A 24,307-nucleotide genomic window follows, 5' to 3' on the forward strand; every position below is an offset into this window, starting at 1 on the left:
GAATTATTGCGATGAATCGTACGAACAGTTTATATATTGTGTTATTACTGTGTGGAATCTGTAGACGTGAACACTTTGAGAACATCGTTCATGGTTGAACGAGCCATGGTTTCTGGTAAGTAAATAGAATGAATTACATTTAAAATAATGTAGAAAGACACATTGTGATGTATAGTTTATTAAATATTCAAATTAATTTGCTTGTCTGATTAATGAGGACAGATTCGTGAATGATGAATGGAAATTTTGTATTTAAGGTCGGTAATGAAGACATCCGAATGACAAATGGCGCAAATGAGGTTAATTAAGGTTAGTGGCTGCTTGCTCTCTTGCAATGTAATATATAATTCAACTTGCACGTTTCTTTTAAGTTCATAATAACGAAATAATTGAACGACATAATTTCGTTTTCGTTTATTACAACGAAAAGAAATTCGTACAAAAAAATAGAGGATCAAATAAATCGATTAAATTGACTGAACGATAGGTGTAAACTAGCTTCTAGTCCTCGAAATTCGTTCCCGTTGATCGAACGAATTTTTTCGCAGGCACGTACTCTCTGTTTGCCCAAAACATCGAGATGAGAGGAACGATGTGCGTCGAACCGCGTCACGTTTTCCGCGTTAATACGTCGTGCCTGTAATTCGCGTACGTCGAGCGTTTAGTTTAAACCCGCGATGGGCCAATTATCCCATGCACATGCAATTTTCTACGTGAATGTATCCGAATTCCCACGTAGGCACTTTATTTTTTTCGCCACCCCTACACGTATCTGATACTCGGTATAAACTATAAATATCTCGTTTGTTATTTAACTCGGGAGAAATATTACAGAAATAAATTTATATAATATCAAAAAAAGAAAGAAGAAACAAACGGAATAATTGATATCCGACAAATAGATTTACGATTCGTATTTTTCATCGCAGAGCACGGAATAGATTTACGGGTCACCGATTGATTAACAATTTGTCTTCCTATCGTTTCACTTCGAAAGGATTGATGCCGACTAGATGACGAAAAATACTGGGTATCGATTTAAAACGAAATACCATAAGGAAGTGAAAATTTTCGAGGTGTTTATCACACAATACGTGGAAGATTGTAAAAAAGTAACTGGAGGCTGTTGCTATCGGATTTATATTCGTTGGTTTAACCAGGGGGACGCTTTATCGTTGGCTAACTTGTCCCTCCGACAAATGGGCTTTTACCGTTTCCGTAAGAGAGGAGGGGTCGTCGATACGACGAGCAAAAGGGACGTTGAAGAAAGAAATAGAGCGAAGCTATTAGGAATTTCGATCGATCGCGGGGCCAGCTTGCGGATTGCTGGCCAGCGAAAAGCTCCTGTCGGTGGTTACGACGATTAAACGCGAGGATTTCCGTGGTCGAACGTCGAACGGCAAACAGGTTCGATTCACGAACGGGAATTTACACCTTCCACCGTCCGTGGTCTGGCTTACGAGGAGATTTAATCCAACATACCTTTTGTGGCCGAGGAATTGGCCGAATATTATCGGGACCTGTTTACGTCGCATAGCCACCATCGTTTACGCGTATCTATCTTCCCTGATCGTTAAATTTCATAACAAGTTTCACAATTAAGGGCAGATACGAGGTCTGTTTAAATGCATGTTAAAAATTTATAAAAATTTTAAGCAAATGTTTCAAGCAACTTTTACCGAATTCTTTTCATCAGTAGGAATAAATTTCGTCGCTAATCGATAAATCGAGCACTGTTAGCCAACGAAACGGCGTTATTACACGCTTATTAACCCAATAAATTCGCCTGTCCGATAGCTACCTCCACGAACTTTTGCATATTCGATCCGTCGCGTCGTTCCAGAAGAATTCCAACGTAGCCCGGGCCAACCTCTTGCATAAATCTATCCTCGTAGATGGCTACAGTTTTGTCCGTGTACCCACCCTCCATTATCCTTCTCTCATTTCCTTTCTCTGTTTGTTTGCCCGTTCCTGTTGCACGTGACAGCCGCTTCATGCATCTTTGGTGAACCACGTTTGCACCGCGGTTCGACAACTTCGGTTTCGAACAGCCCCGGATCCGATCGCCTTAGCGGTCCGCCTTGAAAAATTCCTATCGTCGCGACGTTTCATGGAAATTTACCGTCGCGACGACACCGAGACCAGGAATAATTTATGAATTAAAGCCGACCCCCAGTCAGAACTCATTCCGACCACGGAACGTCTCCTTTTAACATGCAATTATTATTTTCTTGTTTGAAAAATTATCGAAAAAACGAATTTGTTTTCGAACCGCGGTATTTATTCAACGCGATACAGATGCTTTTAGCGCGTACGTAATGCGGTCTCCGCACGCTCTGTTTACCTCATTCGTAAATAGGTGACGAGCTCTATTATTTCCTACGGAGACAGCGAAAGTCCTTATTGTCCTGTCCGGAGAAGTTGTTTCGACTCGGTACATTTGTCTACCGAGGAGACTTGTTCATTCTAGTTAAAGCATTGTCTGAGGGAACGTATTCGACAATTATCAGATTCCAGAGTAATGTGGAACACTGAATAGCTGCATATTTCGACGCATTTTATTTTATTTTTAAGACTGTGAAGTAATTCGATTGCGGATTGTTTTATTCATATTTTGACTTTCTCGCTGAAAATCAGTGTCGATTGAATCGCGACAGAAATTCTGTCCATTTTCATGGTACATGCCGTGAGCGATAACCTCGGAAGATGTACACTTTCGTTTCTTTTTACTCGTTCGCTGGATAACAACGTCGATCGTTTGTACGCGATCGTTCAAAGCCGAGTAAGGTCCATTATCCTCGAGCCAGATGAATGATTTAATTTATGCCCGCTTTTTCCGACATCCCTCCATTGCTTCTCGAGCCATTGTTTCCTCGTCGATCGATCGAATATTTCATAAAATTGTTGGACCTTTTTTTTGTCACGGCTTGTAATTTCGCTGTTGCGTTGATCGCGTGAAAACAAGTAATTATTTTCAACGCGAATATTTTAATATTTCCATGATTGGAAAAACGCGAAGGACTATTTTCCTGCTCGACGTCAAATCAAGCAATCAACGAGACGCGTTGCTGTTCGCGGAATTGAAAGAAAACAAGGGGAAAAATAGAGTGACTGTATACTGGGTGGATCGAGGTCGAAGGTATAATAACAAGTTAAATATTTTAAAAGTTTTCAATTATTCATCAAATTTAATTGTTGCTTCCGACTTCGGTCTATCTTGTGCGGTAAATGTTCTGTCAACCAATGGTAAAAAAAATAAGAAAAAGAAAAATAGAATTCTCGACCGTCTCGTTTCACGCTGGCTCTCGTTCCTTTTTTCGTCTAGATGTTCTTGAAATTGGCTTCGTGCATGAGCCACCAGTGTCCCCGAGGTACTCTTTCTTTCTCCTTACCTCCATCTCTTCTTCGTTTCTACCTTTCTCTTGTTTTCCAGTTCCTTTTCGCGTCTATAACCAGCTTCCGCTTCATCCCTAGCGTTACTCTTCTTCCCTTAATCCTTTCTTTTCCACCCTCAGCTTACCTCTTACTTTCTATTTATTTTGATACCCGTCTAACGTTTCCTCTTACTCTTGTATCGTCTCTCCCTTCTGTTTGTATATCTAGCGCAAACACTGAAACTTTTCTATCTCTATTGTATTTTTAACCCGAGTGTAACTGTTGAACGCTTCCTGGCGATAAAAAATTAGCTCTTCTTCGAACTACCATCTCTCTGTTTGAATAACAGAAAATGGCTGCGGAATAATCGCGATCCATTTCCGTATCTGGAAAGGGAAATGGTAATTTCGATGGTGTTTACACACTTTGTATTCCAAATGAAGGGTAAGAAATTCGCTGAAAATGGGAACGTTAATGAATAACAGAGGTGTCTTATTAAAATCCTGAATGCAAGAGTAGACGTTTGAAGAATGTTAACGAGCAGATACGAGATATTCTCTCGTAAATTTCTATCAAACGGTGGATCAATATTTCATCTGCACCGATGCATTCGCATTGGCTCCATTTAATTTTAATAATTGATTAGAAGCGAACGATGTTTCCAATAATTCAAGCACCATTTCAATTTTGATTATATTCGTAGGAAATATACGCGGGGTTAAATTACAAACGTAATCAATTGAAATTGTTTCCTAGAATAATTATTTGCATTTGAACTAATTTTAAACTAGTAATGGCTATTCACCAGCTAGTTAGAGAAGGGTTTCGAAAAACTCCCTGTTTCATGATTAGATTCGCGTTAGGAAAAGGGGAAATTCCTGTTTCAGAGGGTAAACATTTCCTAATAAACTGCGACACCTCTCGGAGACGTGTCCGGTTGATTTATAATGGGGGGTAATGTTGACATGCTTCGATCGAGGTATACTTGGATTGCTCCTTTGTGATACGTTCAGATAATCCGGTACGTGATCTATAATGCTTGCATACTGATGAATACTCGTATACGGGTTCAGCGAGAAATATAATTCGAGAAAATTCCTTCCTCGAAGGAATAGAAATTTTCCTTTCTCCTCGGAAAATCGACAGAATACTTGCCGGTGAAGTTAAAATTAATAACTGTTCTCTGATAAAATTGAAAGTTATCTACCGACTTTAATCAACGCGCGAACATTTACGCCGCTTTGTCCTGCACCCGTGTAGACGAGGGTGAATTAATTGTCTGCTCATACACGGACTTATTCTACTAGCTACGCGTCTGACCACGATCTTGGCCGTACCATTTGTCTTGCGAGATATCATCGTTTCACCGACTGTGCACCGTGCACACACCAACCCATTCCCCTGTCCCATTACTGAATCACGTTTGATGTCAACGCATTTGTCTCTTTACTTCGAGGTAATCCGTAACCTCATTTATTCTACAAACACCACACACGCCGTAGAATCTTCCCGTTTACCACCTGATTTATAATTTCATTGCGGAAAAGTGTATTTCACAGTTTACGCTGTCCCCTTTTTCTCTTTGTTCTTTATTCGAACGTTTTAACCGGCCGAAGAGAATCGACGGCGTGGTGAAAAAATTCATTGGAATTTTCATCGCCGGTAATGGTACGCTTTTAACTGAAAAATCTGCTTCGATGCTAGACAAAGGGATTCCGACCGACCGTGTAACGAGTTTGTTACACTACGCACGTTAGTGTAATGAAGTTTTCCCCCTCGGTCTGGCCGCATTACGAAAAGCTCGCGTGCGTTTCCTACGTACACGCGCCAATCTGCTTCCTGCAGAGGCGATAAGTTCTGTTAAACTACCGTGTAATGCTGCCGTATTATCAGAGAAACGATGGCGGACTCGGGAGAACGTATAGTACGGTTACCGCGGTTACATCAAGGCGTCGAATAAATTCTGTCATTTTTTAAACGCTTGTTACATTTCATCGTTCCACAGAAACCTTGTTATTTCTCCGTTAAACATTTTCCTTAAAAATTTCGATTTCGCAGAATCAATAGCATTTTTCAAGATCTTATCAAATTTGTATCGGTTCCATGTATTATCATTATTGTCCATCATCCGAAGCCATAATAAATTCCTTCGGAAATCCTCTACCTATTTCGAATATTACTCCCTCGAGCGATCCAATGGAGTATCTCCAGCAAAACATTCTCCCAGGTATTTCGACTCGAAATTCAGGAAAATCCCCGAAACTAGCGTTAGGAGAAATGAAAGAAACAGGACAAGGAGGATCGGGAATGAAGGGTACAGGTGGAAGCACATAATGGCGGGAAGAGTTGTGTGGGCAGGATCAGAGGGATCCAGGGGTCCCTGTAGCTAGGCTGGAAAGGAAACATCGTAAACCGTGAGGAGTTAATAGGTCGAAGAAACTCCTGGGGGGAACCGCGACCCCGGGGGAAATTTATTTCCGTTGCAGTCTGTCCGTCATAGATCACGGTGAAATCGTCCGCGAAGATTTAAGTGCTCGCTCTTCCACCGGGCTATCGCCTGGCCAGAATTTTCCTTCAAATTTCACGCGGACAGCGAAACGTTTCCGATCAGCTGAGCCGCCGAGTTTTCCCTCTCGGATGGCAAGCATCCAGCCTAAAAAGGGGAGTTAGACGGAACCTCGGCAAGCATTCATTGATTTTATCGAGCCAGGAAGTCCGTGAAGAAGCTACAAACTAGATTTTCCTCGTAACCGTTCGAATTTATCTTTACGGTCATGGAATGCTCGAGTTGCTTTCGAATAAGATCTTTCCACGCGATCCTATTCACTCCGTGTCTCTCGAACCAAGGGAAAATATATTTCCTTTTTTCCAAAGCGTTACTCCCGACGACCTAACCGCGTTGTGATATCGATCCTTCGAGACGGACGAGGAGGAATCGTCAGGCAGCCGATCGGTGATTTCGGTAACCTCGCGACTGAACAGCTCTCGTCGCGCAACCAGGCAATAGCTAACTATTTTCCGAGGGAAATTCCAGCTGCGCGACGAAAGCCAGGGCTTTTTTTCCGGATCTCAAGCTTTGAACAGCTTTAGAGGGTAGCGAGAGAGGGTTCGATGGAGATGACTCCCGAGGCTGGTGTCGATTTAAAGCCTCGTGATTCCGATCTTCTTTCAGATTATTCGAAACTGATACTGGAAACGAAAGTTCTGGTTGAAAGCTTGATACCGTGATGAAATATCGAAGTGTCGTTCTGTCGAATAATCGAGTCGGGTGACTGAATTTCTACGTACCGTCACTTCATCGATATATCTTTTTTTTTTTACTTAAATTTCGTACAAATTTTTTATTTATTTATTTACTTTCGTAGACGGGTGAAACCCTCTTTAAATCTAGAAATGTAGATGATATATAGAAATATGTAGAAATTTTGGAATTTCATTGACAGATTAATTCTGAATTAACCTAAGCTTGTAAAACGATGTAATGTGTTAATTAGTAGAGGAAACAGCCTTCGTGGTCTCTTAAACTGTCCATAATTCAAATGTAATACGAAGGAAATTAGATTACACGGTAAATTTAATTTGAATGGACGAATGTTCGCGTCGTTACTCTGCAATTTACCTTTCATCGCCATGTAAAACGAAACTTATGAATTTACCAGAAAAATTTCATGCGTTACTTCGAAGTTACATTCTGTTCGCAATCTGTGTAAAATGTAATCATCCAATATTGCATAATCAAATATCCAGCTAGATGTTTACACGCGTTACAATCAATATCGATGAAATCAATGCTCGTTATCATCGATGTCAATTTAATCAAACATTCCAGTAGAATTATTACATATTTGTCAGGTAGTTAACGCGTGAATCGAGGTATTAACAAATCTACAAAGCGTAAAACGAATCATTTAACATTCGTTGGTAATTAAACCAACGTTCGAGTGAACTGGTTAATTACAGATTTGATGAAAGAATTTCATTTATTTAAAATTTAGTTTTCTAAGAGCTTTGGAAATTTATAAATTCAATTAACGCGTCTCTGGTCTACGTTCGCGCGATAATTTCAAAGAAAGTCGTGTAAGCGGATCCGGAAACGCCTTAGTGAACTGTCCCTTTGGTTCTTAACCCATTTGAGACAGGTGTTCCGAACGACGTGCGCTAGCACCGGAGCAAACAGCCCCGAAAGGGCGCGTTTCCAACAGTGTTTTAGCCACGACACGATCCGACGATCTACTACCCACCGTCTTTTACAATGTAAACCTAGTCCAGTGTGCTCGTGGCTGGCGAACACGTCGTTTACGTCATCGATCATGCACAGTTCTGATGCCTTGTTCAATTGTTAGTACCGTTACTTAGCTATCCGTGCCATGTATAATCCCTAGCAAAGATATTCTTCGATTCTTTCACCTTGATTGAATTTTCAATTTATACAATTATTTTTTGCCGAAGGCCCGAAAGACCTTTTTTGTTGCCATTCTCCTGACCTTATCCTCCATACTTTTTGGACATGTTTGGTGTCAATGTAAAGGTCTTGGTTTCTAGTTTTGCAAACAATTGGCAAAAATAGGTCAACATGGATTAGATTTCGAGATATTTTCAAAAGAGTTTATTGATGCAAATTCATTCAGAAACTGGTGTTGATTTGTCAATTCAAGAGTTCAAGCGATACAAAATTACGCATGTTGTTCATGTCTTGTTGTGTGAAGTTGAAGGGAGTGCCAAAAATGATATTCACGGAAAGACGGACCAATAAGAAGAGGGCCTTCGGCATTCACCTGCAGTTCGCCTGCAGGTTTCCTAGTTTCAATTTTACTCTACATTCTTCAGACTCGAAAAGAGTGATTGACAGATCCATGAATTTGGCAGGTAAAAGGATCGACAGTCAGCTTTACAAGTACAAGTAGAAATGAATAATAGCGACTTGGAAAAGTAAATAATCGGCCATTTATCAATCGCGTACGATACGGAAGCCAGTCATTTCGAAAGGATTAATTGAAATCGATCGGTCGAACGCGGAATATTTTGTCCATGAGTTTGATCCGAACCGCTCGATTCCAGTTCGAGCCTCTCGCAAATGTTTCATCCAGATAGCGCTTTAATTTAGACCCGTTCGGTGCAATCTGGCCCGGCCTCGCGGCAATGAAAAGCGAAAAAAATCACGGGAGAAAGATGGAATTCCAGTTTGAAAAAGGTGCAGCCTCGTTACGCGATAAAAGCGCCAGATAAAAGAAACGTGTTCCGTTGGTTCCGTGTGTTGGGCAGCAACTACGAAAGGAGTGGTTTCAAATGACGATGCTACAAATTTTTTATTCCCTGACGACGCTAATTGGCGTTCACAGAGGATGCTGCGCCAGTCGGAAGAAGGCTAGCAGAGTAATAAATAACCGAGAGTGATGCAAATGGGAATATAATTACACAGAAGCATCGAAATGCAATCCAATTTATTGTGTAAGAACTTTAAATTGTCAAGAACTTGCAAGTCTCACTGAAAATTATATCCTCCTTTCCGAAGGATTTTTGATACTTCTAAATTAAATATTTAAACTTGCGGATTTTATATTTTGTAATAAAAAGAAAAGATGGGCAAGAGCAATCGATGTTTTGTTCTCTACTAATTTTTATAGACTTCGTTAGGCGGAAACGAGAGCTTTCTCGATCGGATGTTTCGCGGTTATAATTTTTTTCGAATGGGTTTCGAACTAGCGAAAAAGAGAGGCAGATAACAGGTACTTGACACGCCGATTGAAATCGACTTCGTTCGCGTAGTATTTGCGAAAAATTTGATTCTCAGCCAGCATCGATCCCGCTGGTATCGGTAAGTGTTCGACGAAAGATTGATACGATCTCGAAGCGTATCAATCTGTCGTGGAAAAATATTGGAATCCTCGCGATTTTATTGTTACACGGTTTTCAGAATTATGGAATATATACGATCGACGCGAGCTGTATTTTACTATTTTTCTTTCGAACGAAATAAATTTTCAAGGTAAAAAAATTCTGTCGAATCTGCGCGATTCATTGAAAATCGAATTAATCGTTGCAATGGAAAATTTCACTGTGCAAATTCAAAAAAGACCATAGAACTAAATTAATTGCAGCTATGTCTATTCCGTGGAAGGAAATATTTCAAGTAAATAGGGAAACTTAAAATCAGCCGAGGAATTATTCATCGTTAGTTAGATTTCAGGGGTAATTTCATTCGAAAGCTCCTCGTCTGTGCGTCGACCGAGTGCACTACCATTTAAGGTGGCACATTCGTCGCTTCCGGTTCACGGTGACGTCCGAGTTGGCCGGAAGCCCTTCAATTACCTCTCGCACTCTTACGTAATAGCGGTGTTTCCTTAATTAGCCGCAGAGAGACAGGTGGCGAAGTGCCTTACCGGTAGCAAAGAGGTTCGGGGTCGGGTCACGTTGTGCTGGGTGTACAGGATGCATGAGGCGGGAAACGTGAGCGTCCCGGCGGCTACCATGTAACCGCTAAGGGCCACGATGATCCTCGTAGGCTCGCGCACCAGATGGATCATGGGTAACCGAACCAGGAAGCACCAGACCCCGGTCGACAGCAACGTGCATGCCATGGTAAAGAGGAACGTGCCGGTGAAGAACAGGTAGAAGCTTATGAACGACGCGCTCTCTTGGTGAACCTGCTCACGTGAAATTTGTCCTTTTTAACTCTAAAAGTAGTGGCTACAGTTACTCGTCGTTAACCATCGGAGGAAAGGTTTTTATTCAAAAATTTATGAGTCCGAAAAGAAAATTGAAAGAGAAAAAATGTCAGGCGAATTCGAAAACGGACAGACGACAATTCGGAGCGTTTCCTCGGCGAGTGAAAACCGAATACATTAGGCGAAGTAATGCAGTTCGCACATAAATTAACATACGCCAGCGGTTGGAATCGCCATCGTTCCTGAAAGCTCCTTAAACTTTCAATGGGCCGCGAAAACTTCTCGACGAAATGAAAATTTTCAACGAAGCCCTCTTCTTCACCGTGGATCGTCTTCCTTTATTCTTGCGAGGCTTATTACGAGTTGGTTAAAGTACATTCTGAAAAGATCGGACTTATCTGCGATCCGTTCGATCGGTTCCCCTCTTTGAATTCCATGTGCCATGAAAATTTGACGCGGAATAAAGAAAATTTTACCCATAACTTGATACTTATTAGAGTAATTTTAATCTTCTTTCGCGAGCCACGTATTTTAAATTGAAAGCTACAACACTTTCGAACTCCATTATTTCCAGTTTCCGTTGCGTTTTAATGTTACATTTATTCGTGAACGAACAGTGGCAGCTTTTTAATGCTGCATTGTGTTTTTGCGTTTTGTAAATGGAAGTTGAAAAACAATGTTGTATAAACTAGGTCACGAGAAACCAGATATTTAAATATTTTTTAAAAGCTAAAAAATTGGTGTATGACGGTTATAGTCGAACGAGTAGTATAGGTATACGCTGAAGCGCGGTCGGGCAAGTAGTATAGACCAGCGCATAGTCAGACGAGCCGGTATACGTGAACAATTTTGAACTTTTCTTTTTTACCTAAATCACTTTATACTTTTGTAAACACGCTCAGATTGAAATGACAGAATAATATTAGAAAAAACTTAAATTTAGTTCTGTAAAAAGTTTCTTCGAACAAAATTATGTCTGAAACCAACAGAAGGTCTTTAAAGGAAACGAGTTATTTCCTGCTGTCATTCATCGTGGACAAACAGTTAATTGGGCTCGATTAATTCTGTAGTAAACGATATCGAGCCAAGGTGGTACATATCGTGGCTCAAGTAGCTACGTATCGATCTCTAAGCGAACAACACGCGTTTCTGTGTGCGTTAAGCTGTTATGTTGCGTTTATGGGTATTTGACATTGATTTCGATTCGCCAGAATTAGATTAGCAAGCAGAGGGGTGGTGAGAAGCAGCGGTGTTTCCGAGTGTAGGAAACGCATACAATGGGAACAGAATCCCGCTAAGACGTTGAACGTCCATGAGTGCCCTGGCAGCAGCTGCAGCTCGTCAAATATTTAGCAGACGCTAAGTACTAAGTTTACGTTCCACCTGTTACAATCGCACTTACAGCTGCGTTGATGTAATGAACCGGATCGATTCGAAACTCAACCATCCGGATCTTTTTTTTAAACCCCTTGTGTAACCTGGGGTCACACTCGTGCCGCAACTTAAAATTCAAATTTTCCTTCCCAATACGAATTTTTTTATTTCGAATTTTGATTGTAATTTGCATATTGAACGTAGAAACATAGAAGGTCCAACGATAGTTCAAAATGGTAATAAAACTAAAAAGCTTAAACTTGAAAATTCTCTCAGGCTCAGAATATTTCAAAATCGATTTCGAATTTTATATGCAACAATCCAATAAATCGTAGGAAACGGTGACTATGACAATGCAACATTCAACGAATCGTACCATTATAATGGTACAAAAGAGAAGGATTGGAAGGATTTCGGGTCTGACGTTCGTTCGCGCCGAAACTACTTTTCCGAAACGCGATCAATGAGATTGAGATCAACGAGGCAAACTGATAAGGTCGTTTTACAGATGAACGATCAAGCGCGGCAGGGCCCTTTTGAGGAGCGTGCTCAGACTGCACGCAGTATCCAATTATAGTTCGCGCATGGCGTATCCGTTCGATGAGATAGGCTTTGTCGCGTCGCGGGGATTCTCACGAGACACGGCACCCTCGTTAATTATTAATCATCAACGGGTTATCGAGCGCTAATGACTAGCCCGTGATGAAAAACCGGCCAGATAGGAAGCTTCTACTTATCTTAGATTCGAAGAAAGTTCTTCAACGGAATCCACCGTCTCCCTCGTGATTTCAAGTTCTCCTTGACTGTGAAACTTTTCGTATCGAGATGAAAATTATTGAACAATTCGCTCGAAATGGTAATTAAAATCAAAAACCTTCGAAGGTTTCGCAGCAAAATCAAGTCTAGCGGAAGAGTTAATTGGTGTATTGAAATGGTACAACACAAACGAAATGTTATGAAAATTTTACCTGTATTTTCCACACGATATCAAATTTATTCCAGATAGAAATTCAATGCAATTTTCCCTGATTTCAGTAAACGCAATATTCCATAAACGTGTAACAAACACCCTTTATCTATTGCCCTGCGAGTCATATTACAATTAGTTGAATTTAAATTCAATGCTCGGGGAAGTAATCTAATAGAAAATCATTAATAATAAATGGAATCTATATTTTCGCTCGGTGATTCGAGATTTATAAACAGATGCGAGAAAATTGATAAACGCGTTACGGGTATGGAACAAGGTATGACGTTCGCGTCGTTATTAATTTATCTCAATTAGTAAGCTGCCAACGTTACGTTGACCCAGCGATGTCGTTATTATATTCCCGTCGTTCTCGTCGTCTTTGCCGACGATGTTATTGCTATTGCCGGCGTAGTGTAATCGCAGTGATAGAGATATTATGCTATCCCTGGAAATGTGTGTATGTGCATATATCACGATGCATTTAGGTGCATTGCGTTGCAACCGAATTTGCTGTGTGAACGCGCCATTAAGCTGCGATCTTAGATAAGCTTAGATGTTCTCAAAATTATCAGGAAACAAGCTTATTCCTCTTTGTTAGAAAGATTTTCGTTTCTAGAACTGCGAAACGCTTCGTTTGTCGGTTTAACTAATAACGAGAGCCGTCGGTGATTTATTTCAGATGTTAGCACCGTTTTAGTGGAGAATGAAAGTTCGATTTCTAGGGCAGGAAAATTGAATGTAGCTTTGTGTATTGCGTGTTTTTCGACGACTAGTAATTGAAAGTATCGCGAAATAACCGGCGTTTTCGTTGATACATAGCGAGAATGGAATTTCAATATTTCGCTCGACACTTGGAGAATTTGTTGGGAATTTATATCGAACGATGTATGCCGCCGAGTGTCAGAATTGATTAAAATTACAATATTGGTCAAGAGATAAAGAAATAAACGCCAGAAAAGTAATATGTCGAAAACACTTTGGGTGTTATTTGTAATCGTGTACATTCATGTACGCCAAAAAAGGATGTGTTAACGTAACAAGAATACAAGGGATGAAAATTAAAATCGTACGAAACGAGTGGTTGAAAACTTCGGAAAACCGGTCACTGTAATTTTACCCGCATGTCATTATAATTTTCATTCGTTACGAAAGTAATTACCAACCGTAATGTGTCTCGTTGAATCAAGGAAACCACGAAACCTTGAAGCGTGGGAATTAGTCTTTTCAAATATTTGCTCGGCTAGCTCCGTGTCTTCATTAAAACGCGTGCAGAAGCTTGCTAATGAATTTCTTTCAACTATCTTATTACAAAAAAGTATTTCAATCTTTCTGTTGGCAATTACGATATTTTACAGGAATTATTAGTCAATAAAAAAAATTATCAATGTTTGATTAGTTGTTGAATGATTGGAAAAATTAATTTAAATCGAAAAACGTAGAATCCCCGCAAATATTGAAATACCAATTCCAGCAGTTTTTATGAAATATAGTTTACTCTTCTGAAAGTGCAACACGTTAACCTGCTGAAACCGCAGTTGTGTATGATACGAGCTAATATTTTAAATTGATGAATTTCTGTTCTGCACATGCTGTTGATAGTAAAAATTTCAATTTACCCTCATCGAAACGGAATAACGAAAAACCAAATCCACCCCACAAAGATACCATTGAAAGTGAAAAAACAAGCCATTAACAACAGTCTAGTTAGTTTCTGTCGCCATTCGTCAACTAGGACAAACTCGAAAAACATCTAAATACCGTCCGCGCATCGTTTATCAACGATAAGATCGTGGTTGGAGCGGTCGCAGTAGGGGTTCGAATGACGAACGAGGGTTGGCCCGACCCGGTGAGTGACAATTAACGAACGATTATTAAAGCATCCTCTTATCGCGGTAATTGCGCGGAATAAATCCAGCCAGCGACCAAACGACGCGACGACATCCTCGTCGTCGCTGCAATTTTCTAGCTCGACGACTCTCCGGATGACGATACTCTCTCTCTCTCACTCTCTCTTCCTCTTTCGTCCAACCCCAAACTGTCTCTTAGCCAACACGCTACACGATAATCTTTTTATCCGACCTGCCGTTAATCGCAGATCGATTTTGCACCCTTCCAAAGCGGTTGTTGCATCGCGTTTCTGGATTAAGGATTAAGGACACGTGGCAGGGGGATGGGCTGGCCGAAATTGGTGACAGGACATTGTAAGGGCTTGTAAGCAGATCCGACAGGCTTCTGTTCCTTCGGCCAAAGCTTTTTGCGAACAGACGACTTTGTCGGAATTGGAAGAGACTGATCGGTAATGGGGTGACTTGTCTCGTCCAATTTATTTTCCGTTTCGTTAGAAACTTCGGGAGAGACGTGGTTTTTTGTTTTTTAAATTCAGGTATTTGTTACTGTTTTTGAAATGTCTATGTTTTCCAATAGATTTAAACGAATATCAAAATCATCGTCGCATAAAGTTTCGTTAGAATAACAAACTTTATTCCTCTAGAATTGTTGTCATTTTACAGAGAGAGAAAATCCAGTGAAAACAAAGGATTATTTCCCGAAGCGCTCAACTGAATTTCATTTCAACCGGAGCTTTCAATGTTTCCGAAATTAATTAACGCTCACGAAGTCATTTACAATGGTTAAATTGAATTTTTCATCACGATCAGACTAGCCCCGTCCGCGAACAATGCAATCCACGGTGTCGATAACAATGGTTGATCGTTCATGGGTTCGCTGTACCGCTCGTGGCAACAATCAATCTCGTCAGATGGCTCGTCTCATTGTCTAATAACAATCATTTACGCTGCCGACGCGATTAATCAGCGGCTTAATAATCCTGCAAACACGACTACATCGATTCCGAATCATCAACGTCCCATCTCCGTTTAAACATTTATTTGTCTACGCCGAATTGCTTACTACTGGGTGTTCCTAACGTTTCGACGAAAAATTTCCAAAATTTCGATATCAATGTTAAAATAACTAAAATCTTCTCTTATCTTTCATTTTTTTTTTATTCCACGTATCTGTAAAGAATTCATGGAGGGCATAAAATATTGCGAAAATTTTCTTCGAGAAAACCTGCATAAACAGCGTCCATATATTTATTCACAGTGCACGAAACGTTTTACCTTTGCTACAAAGTTATCTCGCATTTACGTTTCAGAAACGTCGGGTATAATCGAGTCCACCGGCGACCATTTTGCTCGGAAACATTTTCATTTTCGCATCTTTCCTGGCAACACGTGTCCCGATAATATTTCCGGGCTGCGTGCGCTAATGGTCGATCGATTTTCGAGTTCTTTTTAATGCATAAATCATCCCGTCCCGTTGACGACGATCTATCGCTGCAAAATGGACCGTGTTTTTTCTTCTTTAACCAAACTGACCGTTCATTATCGTCGGCCGATTTTTAAACAAATTTTTGGGGCACAAAAATACAAATGGGAAAATCTGAATAATTATCAGAAAAATTAAATTTAAACGCGATTAGGTCTATTAGAAAATTTCTGTGTCTCGTTTCGACAAATTCTCCTAATGACGAAATTGAACGGAGACAACGGGGAAGACATTTCCCACTGACAAGAACAAACCTATTTCGATGATGAGCACTAATTATCGAGCTATTCGAGGCTTCCAAACCGATCACGTATGCGGCTGAGATTGGACGGCATTGTCGAACACGCGTTCTTGCATTCGACACGTGCGCCAATAATCTTTTCGCTCGAGCGGCATTAACCGATGGCAGACGGTGCAACCCTTCGCTGCCGAACGGATTAATTTCGATACGTTATCGATACGATATCGACAGATCTTGAACGTTTATATATCTTCCTCTCTAACAATATCGTGTTTCATTTTGCCACGAAATTCGGAAGAAAATAAAATGTACAAACATGTGATCTCTAGAGTAATTGTAAAGAAATGCAACAGATTATCGAAAAAGTTAATTCACGATAATACCTCTTCGTATTTAACGTCCAAGTAATTATTCATCGATAACAAAGGATCGTTAGCCGGAGTGGCACTCGTGGAAATAAGCATTTCACGAGGTAACGAGCATTTTCAGTAATAATGTCGCGCGATTGTTCCCTCGTCGTTTATCTCCGTTCTAATTGAAATCACTCATTAAGGCTCGTTTCGATACGATTTTATGAGAATCGTTCGATGTATAGCGGTTTCACGTTCCGTAATCGAACGTTCGCGCGTATTATTCGATCGACGCGACGAGTGGAAAGGAGACGAACGGGAACGATGTCTACCAATTACCGGAAGCTCGAAGTGGGCTCAAGGAAAATTAACGATTCGATAAGTTTTCGAGCACCGTGTCATATAATTTCTTCTGGTTAATGCTCACCGACGACCACCCTGATGAATTCAAACTCGAAAACACTTCTAATTGTCGTTGGTATCATTATAATGATACGTCGAATTCGGGTAAGTGGTGATTTTACGTCAGACGTGCACGATCGACTAGAATATGTATGTAGGAAGTTGAAAGGTATATATAAATTTTAATTAGAAAAGGAAGAAATCCATTTGGAAATTTGCTTGCTTAACAAAAGAAAATGAAAATTTCGTTTCCGGTAATCGTGTCGTAAAACTTCCATCGAGTCTCAGGTTAATGGCCGATCGAATTTACAAGCGCGATATGTGGAGAGCCACGAAGCCAGGAAGGAAGGAAGGAAGGAAGGAAGGAAACGGGGCACGGTCAGTGTCATTTCCGGAACGAATATACGAGGGGACAGACCGGTGTATGCCGCCGATAATTGCTGTTCCTACACAACCGGAAAACACGTGAGACCATTCGCTTGCAGCCACGTTGCGATTAATTTATTCATCGAACGCGATCGAATCATAGCGAACAAGCAATTTTAACAAACTTCCTTGATTAATTTTCATAGAAAAATGATCGTTACCCTTATACAAATGAATGAATGTTCAAATCATATTCATCGATGCATGTTCTTTCTTTTTTTTATTATTCAAGAGAGACCGAAACGCGTGGATAAAAGTTAAATAAATGGATGGATGGACTGCATTAAATCGGATAAGAAACGTGAGATACCGTGATTCCATTCACGGTTATCGAACGTCTGTTAATTATTTCGCGGCTCGTTATCGCGATACTTTTCAAACGGAATGATTCCCGACACACCAGCCAGCGAAATCCCAATCAATTCCTACCGCGGCACGGCAAATCCGATGATTTTAATAATCGTTTAAAATAATGACATTAATTCGTACGGGACAGCCGTCGAATATCGTTGCGGTCCGAACGTCACGTCGCTCGTCCGTCGAAAAATATTATCTCTCTTCCTATTTCGCCTTCCGTCTGTAGTATTAAAGCGAATCGTTCTGAAAAAATACACGAATATTTACCATTTTATTTTTAATTAAGCACAAAAATTTTTCATTTCAAATTTGTATATGATCGTACATTTAATAAAAATTAATGGGAATCAAATTTTTATTTAATTAATTAATCTTTCCTCGAGTTGAAAATATTAACCAAAGGAAAATGAAACTTTTAACAGCTACATAACGAAGGAACTTCTTCCTTTCTACTGAACTTTCTTCGTCAAAATGATCGCAACTTTGTAATCCACGTATACCTAGCCCCAAGCAAACAACATGGTTCACGTTGCACCTATCCCAGGATGGATGCTAGCCCGAATTATTTTTTCCGGTGGTTCGCAAAAAATGTATGCTAGCAACGAGATTAACTTTTTAATTAATCCCAGCCGTTGTTTCACGGTTATTTCGCAGGTATTGAATCGAGGGTGGGAATAAACTGAACGAAAAGGGGCATAGAGGGGGTGCGAAATTCAGCTCGATCATTAAATGAAACCCGCGAATCGATCTGCCTAACAATGTACAAAAGCCCGAGTAATCCAATCCGGGGGATATTACGGGAGAACGAAACCCGAGCAAGAAAATAATGCTGTCTGCTCGTCAAAGCGGAAGATTACGCGTTACATCGTGAAATAGAGTCGACTGTGGAGCGGGTTTGCCGGCTATTATTTCGTGAAATTTCGATGGACTGGACGCGGCTAAGACCGTGAAAGGAAAATTGATTTTCGAGGATAAGCCCTGATACGGATTTGCCGCGAAAGGAAGCGGAAAAAGAAGAACTGGCCCGGTTCGTGAGATCTTCTTCCTCGAGTGTTATCTGCGCGTTAAGTAGTCCTGCGGGTACAGCCGAAAAGATAAGAGACTTTTCCTTGAAGCGGTTGTAATCGTGAGAAATTTTAGGAAATCTTATCCGGAACACCGGACTGATATAAATTCTTCTTCTCTAAAAGCAATTTAAGAATAAAAGAAAAATGTCAAATCTTGAAAATTGAAATTGAGATAATTTTTATTGCGTTGTTCCTTTGAAGTATTCAATGTTCCCATACAGCATTGTTTCCTAGATCCATATTCAACTGGTTAGATTTAAGAACCACCTGATTTCTCGAATTATATCCCAGAGATTGTACATATTTCATGATACATAGAGGTTCGTGTAATGTATTAACTAGGAGCCATCTTCGAAGCACTGCTACCACCCACGTTCGTATTCTGAGACACGTGCATGTCATGTCAGCTCGATACATCAGGAATTATGTTCGTATATCCTTCAACCCCTTACTAACGTTACGTGGATATATGTACAGAGGCATGTCATACTGTAACTCCTCATCAGGAATGTAGCTTCAACTTATGTCCCTTGTAATTGAACCGAACATAGTAATTAATATAATAAGTATGATGATTCACGCGTTAACTCTTAGTCAATGGATTCTAATCGTTTTGTTTTTCAATAAAATTCGGCGATCATAATTAAAGAGTTTCAATTACACTTAAGAAGGTGAATACTCCGTTGATGATTCAGATACGCGACACAGAATCTCTTGACGTTAATTCCTCACGAGCGAGGCGGTCGTTGAGAAAGGCGGCGATTACGCGATTATTAATGCGACTGCTATTTATCGTCCGCGTGATCGATGGCTATGAATAACGGCGTGTATCTTTTCAGAAAATCTGGCGTGTACGACGGGACGCTAGGAGAACGGGGCCGTTGAACGTTACCGAGGTAAAAGGGAAAAGGAAGTGGCCACGATGTTGGCGATTGATGATTACGTGCTTTGAAATGTAAGTGCAAAAAATTTGTTGAGTATTACATGAAGGGTTGAGGTTCGTTTACTTGATTTATCGATCCCTCCACATGGAACTCGACCACCGGTCTTATTTTATTTTATCAAGCTGACAACCTAAACCCTCGAAACTTCCAGCAGCTCGATAGCTTTTATTTGTTTGAAAATTTACCTCGAACAAAAATTTGAAAAACAATTTCATGCATCGGTCCGGTAAGAAAGCATCGCAAAGAATTCCATAAATAATAAAAATCTGAATAGAAGGGAATAATGTACGTAACAGAAATTCTCTACATTGAACGTTATGATCATCGTTAATACCGTGCCAGCCACGTATCAACGAATTGTCGCCAACATCATTGATACGGCATCAAGCGTGCGTCACGCGCGAACATTACACGATCGCACGCGACTCGACAACGCGCTTTTCCATTGGACCTGGCATTACGAAACAATCCCGTGGAACGCGATTTTTCTTTTTTTTTTTTTTTTTTCTGTTCGCCGCGAAACCGTACAAAATCGGTTCGCGTGTCATAGGTTGCCGACCCGGTGAGCTCGCGACACTCTCGTGTCCCGACGTATTAACCCCGAAACCGAAACTCATACACGCGCGTTCGCCTATGTATCTCAATTCTATTCAACACGTTTGCGTCCAATAGATTTGACGCCAGTTTGAAACTGAAAATCACTAGGTTTTTTAATTAAGAGAAGGACAAAAGCTGGACCATTTAGTTTAGAATTGTTTTAACTACAATGCATTAAAATTACATTCTTCTTCCAAAAGGAAAAACAGTTATCTATAAATAATACATTCATAAAGTTGTATAAATTTTTGAAAGAGATACTAAATTATTAACAGACCTCCGGTTTGCAAGATTCAAACTGCGTGTTCTCCGGAGAGTACCATAGTAGACGATTGAAAATTCCGTCTCGTTCGTGAAAAGAGTTAGGAGAATTTATAACTGTCCGATGGATTCGCGTTTCACGCACGGTCGCATAAATCGTGACCGGGAACGATTTCGCGCCTTCAAAACGGAAGAAAAGTATTCGCATGCAGCCGAGCGTCCCACGGGCGCGAAATATGTGTCACGAATAAGTATATGATGCCTGCTGGAGAACTGTCGGTTTGAAAGATTTCCGCCTCTAATATTCGCGGAAATCAGCTGGGAACGATTTCGGTGATATTAAATTTGTATCATTCGAAAAATTAACCGGTTTTTTGTAAAATTCTCGCGTAAATACTCGCGTATTAATTATTATATCCAATCATAGTGGTGGAATTTATTTTATGAAATAAAATATTTAGATAGCTTTGTTTTGTTCGGTAGAATAATTAGTTTGAAGATATTTGAAAGCTGTGGTAATATTTAATTTATAAAGTATGTCCCAAGCGAATATTTGTAGATTCCATGAGAGAGCGATTAACGCATGATTAATTATAGTGAACAATGCAGTCGCGGTAAATGGTTTAACAATTTCGTTCATTTGAATATTAATACTTGTTTTTGTTGCTTACCTACAGGAATAAATTCACGTTTGGATAGATCGTTCAATTTTCACTGAAATGATAATTTCAATAATTTTAGCGTTTGACTAACGAATGGCAACCGAATAGGACTGGGGGCTGCTGTTTCAAGCTCGTTTATTTCCCTCAGGAAATTGTTGTAACAAGAAGCTGTTTACTATCAATATTTACCCCGCCAATGTCCGCTGTAATTCGAAACGATTTTTTAACGAAAATTGAAAACGGGACATGGACTTTTAAGACTTTCACCCTCGTTTCATCGAATCTCCGCTGAGATATATGAAGGGTGACTTTTAGACATCGCTCGATCACTAAAGACAATCTTTCGTCGGGATTGCAAAGTTTAGAAGGAATGTTTTGTTAACTGTGAGAAACGTTGTTCCACCCCCTAAGAACAGCGGTTCTCGACTACCCTAATATCAAGCGAAATATACGAGATAACGTGTTTGGCTCAGGTGATGAGAAGCCATATATTAGGGGGATAAATGGGGCGTAAAACTTGTAAATTTATGCTAATACAATGCCACGTACATTGTAATAAATATGTACAAATTTTTCGATGAGCGTGCGAAAGCAGTGTACTCGAGGGGCTCATGTTTCCCTTTAAACATACAGCTTTCCACCCCTTGTGTCTTTATTTCCATCCTCCTTACAAGATCCTCTTTCACAAGATGCAATTTTCTTAAACCCTGACGCGCTTCTTGGATTATCATTAAAGCTTTCAAGTGTCGCTGAATATTCATGTTGGACACTCGCGAAACATTTTTCTATGCTTTTCAAACATCTTGTGGTATATTACGAAAATAAAGAAGATGCCTTTAATATTCAGGCTATAAAATGTTTCGAATAAAAATTATAACGCAACCCAATAAAAGAAAAAAGAAGAAGTGAAAGAAACGCGTTGAACTCTAAAGGTACCATTACCTAGGAACGAGAACGCCCACGCGAAAAAAGTCGTCCAAATAACATTTCTCATCCCCGTAACCATTACACTAACATAAGAAGGCAATTTTCCAAGTCCATTCTCTAGCAATTCGTAAGGAGAACAGCCCCGGGCCGCGCTGTTAGCACTTATCCAAAGCAGAAACGATAAAAATGGCTAGACAGACGACGGTTCTTTAACCTTTACTCGGTTTAGTCAGCGCGTGAAATGCATTCGCGAACGAGCTCGCCGTTTTCGCGCAACTCGCGCGTTTGTAAATTATTCTCGCGACTATATCTTCGAAAAACTAGACGAGCTATGGAATTCTCAGGGCACCGACCGCGTTAACGAAACTTCTGCGTTATCGTTGTCATACAGACACTCGATTTCCCGGATATACTTCCCTCGGAACGCAAACTTTTCCACTCGATTCGTGGTCACGCGTCTCGTTGATAAACGAGACCGAAAGTTTTAAGTGTGAATTAACAGACGTGTTTGTTTGCTGAACGCGGTTCATATCGAAGTTACGTTTATCCAGAGGAGTGGATTTTGCAAAATAAAAATTGGTAAAATCGATCCGTGGCGCATTATCGATGCGACAGAGAACTAGAGCCACCGGCAAGGAAATCGCTTCACGATCGATTAAACAGCAACGAAACAAAACTATTAAAGGAATTAATTACGGTCACAGGACTAACGATCGATCGCGAGCAACCTGGCGTTAAAATAATCCGTGTGAATGCTAACACGCGATCGAGCAGGCATTCGTGTGACGATTTCTTCTCTTTATTTCATTTTATTTTTCTTTTTCGTTTTCATTTTGTTTCTTCTAACCTGTTTCGCCTGGACGTTTAGCTGATTCGATGGGGCGGAATCGAGCGCGGACCACGAGTTTCCGGTTGTAACTTGCGTTCTCACGTTTTCTGCACAGCATGTCGCATCGCAGGGATCGATTTCTGTCGAGCTTTCCGAATCAAAATTCATGGGTACTGATTTTTTTTACGAAAATGGAAGCTACTTTTAATATTAAACCGACTTGAAGGTTTCTGACGAAAGAAAATCGCTCTTCCAGTTGTGGGATGTTCAAGACGATCAAATCATGATATCTTTTAACAATTAGTATTTTCAAAAATTATTTGTTTCATAAATATTGCTACAAGAGGAACGCTTTTTCCTGTCGAGGAATGTAATTTCGTTCAGAAACAGTTTTTTCCGTGGAGCCAAAGTTAGAGCAAACATTTATATGCATTATTCATCGCAGGAGACACGAAAGCGTGGAAAATGTAGAAACACTGTTTTTGAATGTGTGCACCGTCGAAATTTTGATGCGATAAAAGCGACAGAGTGGTTAGATTCATGCATACGTTCGAATAAAACGAATCACGAACACTGTCGCTGCTGTTTCGCGAGAAACATTCAGCACGTTTTGTAATTTTCGTTTCGAAACTGGAAAATAATGACGGTACATGTTCTAGGTTACGTCTATAGCAACTTTTTCCCATACTCAGCAGAATAATAACGAATACGAATGAATTTTTGATAATCGACAAATTGAAATAAAGTCAAAATGTTTTTACAAAGTATTTTTCATTTCAAAATGATGCGATTGAAACAATCCGAATTGGTGTCACCCGACGTTTCGAACGTGATGTTAGTTTAATTCGTTTATTTTCGAGGAAGTTACCGAACGAATTGATTGAAATCGCTTCGTCAAAGTTGCTCGACGATTTGAAGGTAACGTTGTTCGACAACGAATAGGGCAAAAGCCCAGTCGAGTGGTTTTGAGTTTCATCCAATTATCGACTGTCGTCGACAGCTCGAACACGTCCCATGTTCCCTTGGGTTTTACGTTACCGCAGATTACGTTTGATCGCTGTTGAATATCTTTGTGAAAGCCCCTTGCCCGAGATTCACGAAAAAATAACGCCCCGGGAAATTTCTATCGACGTTTAACTATGTACTTATGTTTTAAACAATTTGTAGTTTATTTAACTTTGGTTTTACTTGAGGTTTATTAAGTTTAAAGTTTGCCTCGTTCCTTCTTTCAAAATGCCAGACAACGTTCGATAGTCTTCCTTTTGCGAATATTAAAAAGTTGGAATTAAGTTTCAAGTTGTTGCGATGAAAACTAAGCGGTTTTCGTTTGCCGATGTTAAGAGAAACAAAACTGGAGCCAGAGTTGCTTAACGAATTTGAAGGATGCTTTTTATTCTTTAGAAATTAAAATCAAATAAAGTTAAGGCAACAACATCAGAATGAGAAATTAATGTTGCATAAACAAATTTTTCTTAATAGTTGGCTGGTATAGAAGTTGTAAGATTAAAAAGCCTCGAAGTGTTACGCGGG

At 40.1% G+C, this 24,307-nt stretch overlaps 1 protein-coding gene across 2 annotated transcripts in view; it reads left to right on the forward strand.

Annotated features, from left to right (window-relative positions):
- Positions 1 to 27: 27 nt before the first annotated feature.
- The window catches only part of LOC114877689 (regulator of G-protein signaling 17), a 50,374-nt gene continuing 26,094 nt past the window's right edge, over positions 28 to 24,307 (forward strand). Inside the window, exons 1-3 of one of the 2 annotated variants that reach the window (XM_029190611.2) lie at positions 28 to 115; positions 258 to 309; positions 19,397 to 19,512. In XM_029190611.2, the coding sequence (XP_029046444.2) occupies positions 286 to 309; positions 19,397 to 19,512 (140 nt within the window). In that variant the 5' untranslated portion in view covers positions 28 to 115; positions 258 to 285. Of the gene's footprint in view, positions 116 to 257; positions 310 to 19,396; positions 19,513 to 24,307 lie in introns of those variants that run through there. The other variant, XM_029190608.2, reaches the window with a different exon arrangement.

This window comes from Osmia bicornis, chromosome 15 (genome assembly GCF_907164935.1).
Source record: "Osmia bicornis bicornis chromosome 15, iOsmBic2.1, whole genome shotgun sequence".
NCBI classification, from domain to species: domain Eukaryota; kingdom Metazoa; phylum Arthropoda; class Insecta; order Hymenoptera; family Megachilidae; genus Osmia; species Osmia bicornis.